Below are 10,810 nucleotides of genomic sequence, written 5' to 3'. Positions count from 1 at the left end.
TATACATGTTTCAATATGTAAACTAAATATGTTTAGAACATTTTCGTGATACATTGTATTCTGGAATGATGTACTATGATAAGAAAGAAACTGGTCATTGGAAAGCTATGTATTCTGTTGTTAGAGATTTAGAAGTTCTTAAAACGGTAAAGTGTTATTATATATGCACATATGTACACACATGTATAATAATGTATGTCTTTTGATTGATTAGAGTCGTTGTATGTATGTTCTTGTAGTATTTAGAGAACAAGCAGACGTCAGTTGAATATGATAATATTGCTGACTTATTTAAGTTCATTCAACCAAATGGAACACTCAAAATGACACTACAAACTACTCAACTACAGTTAGGATGGACTGTTTATCCTGACAGAAAACCAATGGAAGTATGTGTCTATGGAATTAAATCATGCAATATATTACTGTTTCTTTATACTGTAGTTATTCCAGTCTACAATTGATTATTTTCCATTAAACCCATTGTACTCAAGCTGCAGTATGTCAGTGTATGCTAAACCTGGTATTGCTCAGGATCCACTTCATTGTCCTATTGAATTAACTGGAATAGATCCTTTAAAAGTTGTTTACATCAACAAATCACCTCCTGCTCTTCCTCCATCAATGAGTAAGTCAATGATAATTAAAAATTAATTTATTATACCTCATTTCACAGGTCCTACTACCTCCTCCTCCTCCTCTAATGTAGTACATGAATCAGCATCAGTATCATCCACTGGAGGAGCTAGTAAGTGATAATACTGTGTGTGTATATACTGACCTTTGACCTCTATTACAGTAGGCCCATCAGCTACTAGTGATGTCACTAAAGTAAAGAAAGTGATTGGTGATGTTCTTGTATCTCATTATGCTGCACTCAATTCTCTTAAGACATCTCTCTCAGATCTTGCCAGTCAGTTATATGCAGCTCATCTTATTAGTGATGAAGTCAAAGAGACTCGTAGCATGGAAAATTTCATTACAGAGTTCAAGGCTAGTCTTAATTTCAAGAGGAAGTTACCTCAAGTGGAGGAGCACTGTCAAAAGTTCTTAAGCTCATTCATTGCTGTAAGAGGCAGTTATGCTGATGCAGCAATAGTTTTATGTGAGGACTGGATTGAAGTTATTAGGAATGAGTTGGGGATTAATTTTAGTATCAACATTGATGCTTGATATGCATTCAATTCATTGCTTGATATGCATTCAATTTATTGCTTGATTTGCTATGTTACTATTGCTTATTTTGAAATTTTTTTAGTTTTTTTAATTTTGTTAATTCACAAAAAATTTTTAATGAAGAAGAGTTGGTAAAGATTAATTATGATTTAATTTTACTGATGATAAACAAAGTACAATCAGTACCACATGATAATAGTGTGTATAATTTGTTCATTATTAATTCTTGGAATTCTTTTGAGAGTAAGAATAACATCATCTGTATCTTGATATCAAGTGATCTTGAACAATCCTTGCTGTTATAGCAACTGATACTACCAATAAAACCACCTAATAATAATAATAATAATAATAATAATAATAATAATAATAATAATAATAATAATAATAATAATAATAATAATAATAATAATAATAATAATAATAATAATAATAATAATAATAATAATAATAATAGTAACAATAATTATAAAATGTATAATTAGGAGCGATGTATATGTACATGTACATACAAACAGACAGTATTTGATATACTGACTTGTCCTTACACAATTAATAAGTATAGACAGTAATGAGTACATTAATTTTAAACCAGACCCACCTGTTTGAACTTGTATGGGTTCATTGAGGAAGAATATCCTCTGATGCCAGTGAGTGGGTGTATCTTGAGGACTAGTACTGAAGTACACATGATAAGAGGGAACCTCAAACCCAATGACAAAGTATCCAACAAGACCCTACAACATATTAATAATAAACCAGACCTTAGGGAACTTGTTACATGTACATGTACAACATTGATCAGAACTAAGTTACTAACTGCAGTGGCAATGCACTGAATGCATTTTGAGAGTTGAAAGTTCATAAATCAGTCAAAAAGGTTAAAGACAATAATTGATGGAGGTGATTTTTGAACCACTTTTCAGAAGTTGCCTCAGTTTCGAAATGGCCAAACTCAATATACATCAGAATTTTAAAAAAACATAACTATGGTGACTTCCGAACCATTTTTAAGCACAAACCTTTGCTCTTCTTTAAAAATTGGCTTGTTTTAAAAGTGCTGACAGCTCAAAAATTGTTTGTAGGAAACAGCTCAAACTTTGTATATAGCATAAGAATGTCAATATGTATTTTAAAATGTAATAAAAATTGGAGGTGTCTTTGGAGCCATTTTTTGCAAAAAACAATGGGCCCCTAGGGTATTATTCGGCAGAAAATGGTTGTTTTTTTAAAAAAATGCTAATAACTCAGAAAATACTTGTCGGAATCAGCTCAAACTTTTTATATAGCATAAGTACATCAATATGTATAAGAAAATGTAATAGAAATTGGGGGTGATTTTGAAGCCATTTTTTAAACTACAAATTTCAGAAAAATACCCAAGGCTTTACCATGGTTTGTTCTGAAAAATGGCTCCAAAATTACCTCCAATTTTTATTACATTTCTGATACATAATTATTGATGTACTTAGGCTATGTAGAAAGTCTGAGCTGATTCTGACTTAAAATTTTCAAGTTATAGCCATTTTTAAAAACAAGCCAATTTCTGATAATACTCAATATAGGCTATAGCCCATGGTTTTTTCCAAAAAAAACTTTAAAAATCACTCCCAATTTTTATTACATTTTCTGATACACATTGATGTACTTATGTTGTGTAGAAAGTTTGAGCTAATTCCAATTTAGAATTTGTTGAGTTATGGAAATTTACCAATTTCTAAAAAATACCAAAATTTATAAAAACCAGGCATGGTTTTTTCAAAAATTAGCTCCAAAATTATTCCCAATTTTTATTAATTTTTTTGATTTTTAATATTTAAACTTTTTTAATGTCTTACCATTAGTTTTATTCCTGCATTAAATGTAATGTAATGTCAAAATATTTACCAGAAACACCAAACTTTATTTAGTTTTGTAATTCATTTCTTTTTTTTCTATTTTTTTCATTTATGCATGCAAAAATTCTTGTATAATTTCAAATCCTCTGTCAAGTTCACAGTTCATGGAGGTTGTTAGTCAAGCTGCTTCAATGAGTAGGCATTTTGTTTATGTTATTTCTCAAAATGAAATAATTTCTTTTTAGCGAAAGAGAAGAACAACGGCACTTGAGTCTGCTTTTAAGAAAAGAAAAGTGTGACTTATTATTTTTTACTTATAAAATTAATGGTTGATGTATTTTCAATAATTAGTCTACCATAACCTTATTGATGATGAAAAATCAGTTCAGCTGCAGCAAATCATGCCAGTTTCCTTGCAATTTATGAGTATGATATTATTGCTTAAATTCATTTTTGCTAGGCTAGCTCATCAAGCATGGTCTACATAGATCTACATGTAATAGATCTACATTCTCTCTTACTCTACTTTAGCATGATGGCGTTCTGTTTTTAGAAGGTAAACATAGATCAATCTAGTTTTTTTATTGACAGCAGTGTATAGACTACACTAGTCCAGCATGACATGGTAAAATTTCCTGCATAAAAGCTATATAACAACAAAATTCATGGATTGTGCTTTGGCAATTGTAATAGTAACTGCTTTAGTGTCAATTTGATTCATAGAGTGGGCTACTCACATTCTGTTTTACGGTATCCCAATGAATATCATTATAAATAAAATAAGAAACGTCATTCACAGGAAAGATATCAATAGTTATAGTAAATGTGCTATCTAGTCATAATGTACAGTGAAAATATTAGAAGTTATTGTATATAACAATTTATATTAAAGCTCTTTACAAAACTGAAACTGTTATTAAAATAACACACTTATGAAATACTACAAAAATGCCATTAAAACTAGCATAGATATGCAATACTTGAATAATACTGAAAATGGCCTTAACAGTTAAAGTTTATCAATTGAAATTCATAGTAAAATAATTACTTATCACTGAATACTTCTGTGAGCTTCATTATGTGTTGGGTGGTGGATGATAAACAAAAGTACATGAAGTAGTTTTATCTGAATCATTGCAAGATGTCCATGCAATACTATAGAATTAATAAAATACATATATAATGATATAAAAGTAGTGATAGCAAATCTTACCAATGACCAGGGAATTTACTGAAGAGAAGGTCTCGAAAGTTGCTGCAGTTCTGCTCACTAAAGCTAGCCTCATTGCTGCCAATGACTTCAACTTTTAAAAGAGGAAGAATTTCTTGCGGCGAAGTAAATGGACGAAAATAGCAGGCATCAATTTTTTTAAATGTCACGACCACTCCATAACCAATCTATACATAATATAAAAGATATAGATCTATACACTTTGAAATTATGCTTACTTTAGTTGATGCTTTTAATTCGTCAAGAAAAGAGACAATTTTAGAATCATCAACGACATCTGATTTGGCATTAGCTGGGCCCGAATTAACAGGCAATACATTTTCACAGTATGAGATGGTAACACTGACAGCAGGAATAGGATTTGGTACAGCAAGGACCCAAGTGCTGGGATACTTGTCTCTGTTTCTTATGATCATAGATGCCACAGACAGTGAAACCTTAATGATAAATGTCCCATTCTTTTCAGTAATATCTTCATCTCTAACTCCGCTGTCTTTTAAGACAGACAAAACTTTCTCCCTGGTAATTTTTGCTGCTGATGAGCAGGCACTCAAGTGAACCTCCATAAAGATCTAGCTATTGATGGAGCAATAGAATCATGTGATGAGCCCCACCCCTTAGGTCTAGTAGCTGCACTCAGCAATGGCCTCAGCAGAGATGCCAGCTCTGGAACCAGAGACACTACTACCTCGGTGGTATGAAGACTTAATGCGTCAAATAAAGAACTTTAGTGACAGAGAAAATGCCATGATTGTCGAATTATTCAAACTAGTTTTAGCTGAGGTCTTAAAGATATCACAAGTGCGACTTGACGCCGAAAGAATAACTTTTATGGACCTCTACCGCCTGATAGAAGAGAAAGTAACACGGGAGGCGGCTCCTACCATAGTTCTACAAATTCTCGAGAAGATAGATTGTACTGGCTGTGATTGTGACGAACTAAAGAAGGCTTTAAAAGATGCTGCTGCATCAGAAAATGCTGATCTAGGCCACTTAGATATTGATCCAAATAATATAAAAAACATAGTGAAACTTAGTAAAAAGGTATTTTCCTTGAATGAGGAAGAGTTTAAAGCATTTAAAGGCTACTGTGCTGCTAAAGTTTTGCCTAAAGATATGATGCCTAATATAAGCAACATATCAGACTGTAAATTTCTGGTCCTTCTGATTGAGAATGAAAAATTGCTGTCTGGCAATGATCGTAGCCTGAAAGAAATTGATAATTTGCTCAAAAAATCTGGTTGTTCACAAGTAAAAGGTATGTGAGAATAATTATAGCCATCCATGCCATAGATATTAGAGTACACAAAGATATTAGTGTACTCTATTATCTATGTCCATGCACAACTTACAATAATTGTCACTATCCACTACTCAGTGTTATTGTAAGCAAAGTGTACTGTACTATAAATTCATTAATCTACTTTTTAGGATTTTTTTAATTGCCTTTGTAGCTAATAAAATTAATTATGTCTAATTATAGTAGTTTCAAAGCATTGTGGGCAAATAATTAGTCGTATATAATTTACAGTTAAATTTAAAGGTGCATGCATGTATAGATTTGTATGACTGCATTTTATTTTTAGGAAATCCATGCCACAGAATTTGCAAATATATTTGTAGAGTGGTATTCTTCATCATATTAATCGCTATTTTTCTTACAAGCATAGCCATGCTTCTTTTTGCAATTTATTTTTTGATGTCAAATGATCCAAAGACGATCCCGTTGCTGGGAGAGTATGGCACTTCTTATGAAGATCAAACAAAGCTCTTGGTATCGTATCATTCACAGACAATATCAATCAATATCAGTGTGTCCTTTAATCAAAATGAGGGAAGCAATGGTCCTGTTAACATTAGAATTTACAAAAGTATTTTTCTTCCTAAAACATTTTTACAAAACCTTCCTCCAAATTATATTCCTGGCCTGTCTGGTGGACGTCACAACTATAATTACATTTCAGGTGACATACCAATTTTTTTGCAAAAAGGATCAAGCTTAAACTACACTTTATATTTCAAGAGCAATGGCTATAATAAAACATGTGTGTTAGCATCTGATAATTGTGCATCTCTGTACTTATTTGACAACTTCAAAGATTATAATAACTTCAGAAACAACCGCAGCAATTTTGCCTATAAAGAAATTCACATTACTTCATCAAACTTATCTTGGAGTTTTACGATTGATCATGACTCTATATACTACGTTGCACTTGAAGTAGAAAATTGTTGCCTTGTTTTTGGCAATGTTTCTGTCACTCAAGCATCATATGAGAGTTTATCATTGAGTCAAGTCTGCACTTTGAATGTTTCAAGACCGTCGTGTGTGATTGATTTGTATCACCGTTTTAAAGATTGTGACAATGAAGGTCATGTATTTGTTAATATTCCAGCAGGTAATGCCGTAAAAGAGATTAGTTATAGCTCTAAACATTATTATTTTCCATGCAACTCATTCTGGTACCTTATTGCATTTATCATTTTTGCTGGATTTATTTTTTGTCTCTATCTCATAAAATGCTATTGCTGGTATAAGACAACTGAAACTGATAGTAATAGATACGTCAAGCTTAATTGAAACAACTAATGATATCTAATTATTTGCTATTATGTGTTATAAAATGAGTTTATAGCTGACTGTTATATTGTAATGATATTCATGAAATGGAGCACAGTTGTCAACTGCTGTGCTGGGCTGATACAACTACATAACAGCATAGCATAGTATATATTACCTTATATGGATAGATCTTCTGCATGAGTAAGACAAATAACAAAGCAAGTAGATGGCTATAAAATTGTCAAATGAAAAAGAGTATTTATTGTCAGCAAAAGGAGGGATTCAAGGAGAGAAAATTTCTACCAAGAATAAATGTAAGAGCTATAAAAGCATTCTTTGTATATAAATAATGAACTGACTGTCACAATTTTATAGGTAAAACAAAATATATTTTATGCCCAATGGCAATTGTTGCACTAGGGACGTGCATTATTAGCTTTGGTATTTTATTCTGGCAGTCATATTCAACTTCTAAGACTACTGATGAGACTTTAACAATTCAAGATTCAAGCTCACCATTACTGATAACGGTTAATAGATCAATATATAAAGTGTCAGTGACACTATTATCACAAAATGCTGATGATGCCATTGTTGAAGTGCTTAGTAGTGATACAAGTCCAATAAAAGAAGGTGACTATCTTCCACTGTCAAGTATTCCAAATTTGGAGGGTTTAGCTAGGTATAACTACAACTACCTAGGTGGAGACCTGCCTATATACCTGATAGAGCCATCTTCAATAACGTATAGTTTTGAAGTAATAGAGAAGAACAACATGTGTGTTGCAACAGATGAGGAAGTTGCCATATTGTATCTTTTTAACAATTATGCTGATTATAACCAGTTTAGAAATTATGAGCCATACCATGCAGTGAAATCATACCCAATAGATACAACCAATAACTATTTAGTAGCAGTTTTCAATATCACAAAGGCAGATTTATATTATGTTGGGATTGAAATAAAGGATGAATACATTGTTGAAAGTAATGTATCAGTATTAAAATACACATATAACATTAGTGGGTATAAAAACCCAAGTGATTGCAACGAGTATCTCAACATTAATGATCCTACTTGTGTGATAGAAACTTGCAATAAATTTTACTGCAAGAAATCTAGGAATAAATTTATTTACATTAGATCTATCTCCGAATCATATTCTACTGTGCAATTACAAGTTTCATACAGCACGACTAATGTTAGTAGTTTTACCCTATTTTGGGCAAGTATAGCATTCATAATTTTATTAATTTTATTTACAATTTTGTTTGTTATTTATTTGATTTTTTTATTCCGAAGAAAAATTTGTTTTTAATTCATTCTACTTTTCATTTATTTTAAAGGGTATAATAATATTAAATATCTATGCCACAACTATGGTCAGGCTATGCATGCCCTATGCTTAGCAAAAATAAAATAATAACACAAAAGTAGCTCTAAAATTAATAAAAACTAAGCTCAAGAAAAAATAGTTTTCAACACAATGACATTTCCATTTCCATTTCCTTAGCAACATCTTTAAATGCTTCATTATTTTTCAATACTTCAATTAAAGTTATTATTTCCTGAGGTTTCCCATCTATGGTAGCTTTAAGAGCAAACAATAGTGAAGCACATCTATCATTTACTGGTCTGCCAGCATTCATGCATTCCGTGGAAGTTGCATCAGCAATTAGTTCTTTAGCATACAAACTCATGATGATGGGTGAAAGGTTATTTGGAGCTGCCAGGATAGCAGAAAGCTTATCAAAGTTTTTACGTAACACTTTTTTTGCTTTTTCTTTATCTACAACCTTGGAAGATGGTACTGATGGTGAGACCAGGTTTGCAGGTGCTTGCTGAGCCATAGTGTCACCTATAGGTATAAATTGACTCATAAATGTATGATAAATCAACTATGTTCCTCACAATTTTTATTGATCCCATCAGCTACAGCATTCTCTCCCATCTGCCTCAAAGCTTGTATTAGTGAATTATAAGTTGGACCGCCTTTACTTTTTACATCATCATTTTGCTTCAACCATGCTTTCAAACACTCTCTTAGACCACCACTAACATCTCCACGATTATTCTTTTCAATAACATCAAGTGTACGAGGAAGCAGACCCAATTGGAGACCAAGATCATAATAATCAACACCAGCATAACCATGGTCCTTCAATAAGCCACGTACATTAGCAAGATCTCCATCACCTAATAATTCATCAAAGCACAAAAGACTCTTTTTGTGACTAACCTAGTATCTGTTGTTTTACAGAAGAACTTGCCATGTTTAAACCAAGGGCGGTACTGCAGGGCTGGTGCGGTGACAGCATGCAATAATAGCTTCACGTGACTAGATAAGTGGAACAATGAATCTAGTTACAATATGATGGTAGATCTAGTGATAATAGAATTTTTGTTATCAATGGCACAAATCCCATTTTCCCTTGTTTGTGTGACAGTTTTACTAAACTAATGATTTAAAATCAATAATCAATGACAATACAGTACAACATCAAGTGGGCAGCATATAAATGAAATCAATTATAATAAATGATCATCAGTTAAGGTATTTCAAAGAGCATTTTGAGGTCTTGAAGTGTCAGCCCCATACCCTTCCTTCCTTTCTTGGTAGACCTAATTTGGGAAAAGAAAAATAAAATAGATAATGTGTGTAATACTGTGAGCTGTGATAATCAAATCAAACCCAACACAATGTTTAGTGGGCATATGTAGTCTATTGGTTTTTACATGTAGGACTAACAGGCAATGAAGTATCATTACTATACATGTGTGTGTGTGTGTGAGTAGCTTACCCTCCAAGAACATCAGAAGCTAATTTCAACTTGTTTTCCTGTATTACTGCTATGACTCTCTCTACTGTATTCTCAGTCATAAACCTAAGGGAATACAATTTGAATCATAATCACAGAGTGGAGCAAGCTTTTAAATGGGTGTAGGCAATGATGCATATCAAGTGAAAAATACATTTACATGTACATGTACTTTACAAGTACTGGTTATCAATTCAAAATGTTAATAAAATGTACATACAATTCTTTAAAACTTGCATGCATGTACATGTATTCCTTACCTGTGGATAGTTACTGTCCGTGTTTGACCAACACGATGACACCTGTCTGATGCCTGCTGCTCCAATTGAGGATTCCTATAATGTACATAATGCATTATAATACAAAACACTCTCTCCACTAGTTTCATAATTTCGCACGTACCAGTGGAGGTCAGTGATAAAGACGTGATTGGCAGCAGTCAGTGTTAGACCAACACCACCAGCTTGTAATGATAATAACATGACCTGGAGAGGAATAGGAGGAGAAAGAGAGAGAGGCAGGGACAGACAGAGAAAGGAGGAAAAGAGTATTGCTGTCACATCATTCAGTATAGCTACAAGTACGTCTACATGTATGTGTAAATATATACAAGTAATCAATACTAACTCTTGGGTTAGGTGATTTCCTGTTAAATGCATCAATGTTAGCATGACGGTCTTTAAGAGGAACTCTAAGAAATAAATAACACAACACATACATTATACATGTAAATATACAAAATACATGTATGTACACATCCATTTATAAATTTAACTCACTTCCCGTCAATCTTTGTACATGATATGTTTGACAGTGTTAAGTGATGCTCAATGATATGCAGCATGCTGGTCCACTGTGACACTATGATACTGCAATAAAAGAATAATATCAATGTACATGTACATATACTGCAAAAACAGTAGTAAAAGTCCATTTAAGGCAATAAATACTCATTATAGTAGACTACAGTGTAAACCAGGGTTTCCCACAAAGCATGCTTCATGAGCTGATAAGCACTATAGCGTATAGAGCAACTTCTAAAGATTCATAAAAATTCATATTTGATCAGAATCAGTTCAAACTTTCTATGCAACATAAAATTACAAATTAAAAACGTAACAGGAAAAATTATTAAAATGAAAAATTCTCCTTTTCATTTCTGATGAAATTTGGCCAAAATCA

General features: G+C 32.4%; 4 protein-coding genes across 4 annotated transcripts in view; 1 reads left to right on the top strand and 3 right to left on the bottom strand.

Annotated features, from left to right (window-relative positions):
- Nucleotides 1-3,808: 3,808 nt before the first annotated feature.
- Nucleotides 3,809-4,841, bottom strand: LOC109587900 (uncharacterized). The gene is made up of 3 exons (XM_020004122.1): nucleotides 4,464-4,841; nucleotides 4,228-4,412; nucleotides 3,809-4,169 (listed from the first exon to the last, which is right to left on the bottom strand). Exons 1-3 carry the CDS (start codon nucleotides 4,809-4,811, stop codon nucleotides 4,091-4,093), a joined length of 612 nt encoding a protein of 203 aa, XP_019859681.1. The 5' UTR covers nucleotides 4,812-4,841; the 3' UTR covers nucleotides 3,809-4,090.
- Nucleotides 4,842-4,883: 42 nt separating this feature from the next.
- On the top strand, nucleotides 4,884-6,899 carry LOC109587899 (uncharacterized). Its single transcript, XM_020004121.1, has 2 exons — nucleotides 4,884-5,503; nucleotides 5,832-6,899. The coding sequence occupies exons 1-2, from the start codon at nucleotides 4,888-4,890 to the stop codon at nucleotides 6,824-6,826; spliced, it is 1,611 nt and encodes a 536-aa protein (XP_019859680.1). The 5' UTR covers nucleotides 4,884-4,887; the 3' UTR covers nucleotides 6,827-6,899.
- Nucleotides 6,900-8,243: 1,344 nt separating this feature from the next.
- LOC109587898 (uncharacterized) lies at nucleotides 8,244-9,113 on the bottom strand. The gene is made up of 3 exons (XM_020004120.1): nucleotides 9,049-9,113; nucleotides 8,721-9,005; nucleotides 8,244-8,667 (listed from the first exon to the last, which is right to left on the bottom strand). Exons 1-3 carry the CDS (start codon nucleotides 9,080-9,082, stop codon nucleotides 8,288-8,290), a joined length of 699 nt encoding a protein of 232 aa, XP_019859679.1. The 5' UTR covers nucleotides 9,083-9,113; the 3' UTR covers nucleotides 8,244-8,287.
- A 131-nt stretch (nucleotides 9,114-9,244) lies between these two features.
- LOC100638872 (transcription termination factor 2-like) overlaps nucleotides 9,245-10,810 on the bottom strand; it is a gene marked incomplete at its 5' end in the record, with an annotated part of 5,791 nt that continues 4,225 nt past the window's right edge. The window contains 6 exons of the mRNA XM_020004119.1: nucleotides 9,245-9,431; nucleotides 9,611-9,694; nucleotides 9,889-9,963; nucleotides 10,031-10,113; nucleotides 10,256-10,319; nucleotides 10,408-10,497. Of these exons, the coding sequence (XP_019859678.1) occupies nucleotides 9,359-9,431; nucleotides 9,611-9,694; nucleotides 9,889-9,963; nucleotides 10,031-10,113; nucleotides 10,256-10,319; nucleotides 10,408-10,497 (469 nt within the window). The remainder of the gene's footprint in view (nucleotides 9,432-9,610; nucleotides 9,695-9,888; nucleotides 9,964-10,030; nucleotides 10,114-10,255; nucleotides 10,320-10,407; nucleotides 10,498-10,810) is intronic.

This window comes from Amphimedon queenslandica, unplaced genomic scaffold (assembly GCF_000090795.2).
Source record: "Amphimedon queenslandica unplaced genomic scaffold, v1.1 AMPQUscaffold_12397, whole genome shotgun sequence".
NCBI classification, from domain to species: domain Eukaryota; kingdom Metazoa; phylum Porifera; class Demospongiae; order Haplosclerida; family Niphatidae; genus Amphimedon; species Amphimedon queenslandica.
The sequence above is the reverse complement of the archived record's forward strand: the minus strand, read 5'-3'. Positions and strand labels throughout refer to the sequence as shown.

Bases quoted from the DNA above. Each gene is read 5' to 3' on its own strand.
- LOC109587900 (XM_020004122.1), bottom strand. From the start codon at position 4,811: ATGGAGGTTCACTTGAGTGCCTGCTCATCAGCAGCAAAAATTACCAGG. The intron at 4,413-4,463 runs GTAAGCATAATT...TATTATGTATAG, and splicing joins AATTAAAAGCATCAACTAAA to ATTGGTTATGGAGTGGTCGT. The intron at 4,170-4,227 runs GTAAGATTTGCT...TTAATTCTATAG, and splicing joins AGTAAATTCCCTGGTCATTG to TATTGCATGGACATCTTGCA.
- LOC109587899 (XM_020004121.1), top strand. From the start codon at position 4,888: ATGGCCTCAGCAGAGATGCCAGCTCTGGAACCAGAGACACTACTACCT. The intron at 5,504-5,831 runs GTATGTGAGAAT...TTTTATTTTTAG, and splicing joins TGGTTGTTCACAAGTAAAAG to GAAATCCATGCCACAGAATT.
- LOC109587898 (XM_020004120.1), bottom strand. From the start codon at position 9,082: ATGGCAAGTTCTTCTGTAAAACAACAGATACTAG. The intron at 9,006-9,048 runs GTTAGTCACAAA...ATGAATTATTAG, and splicing joins TGTAAAACAACAGATACTAG to GTGATGGAGATCTTGCTAAT. The intron at 8,668-8,720 runs GTGAGGAACATA...TTATACCTATAG, and splicing joins TGATGGGATCAATAAAAATT to GTGACACTATGGCTCAGCAA.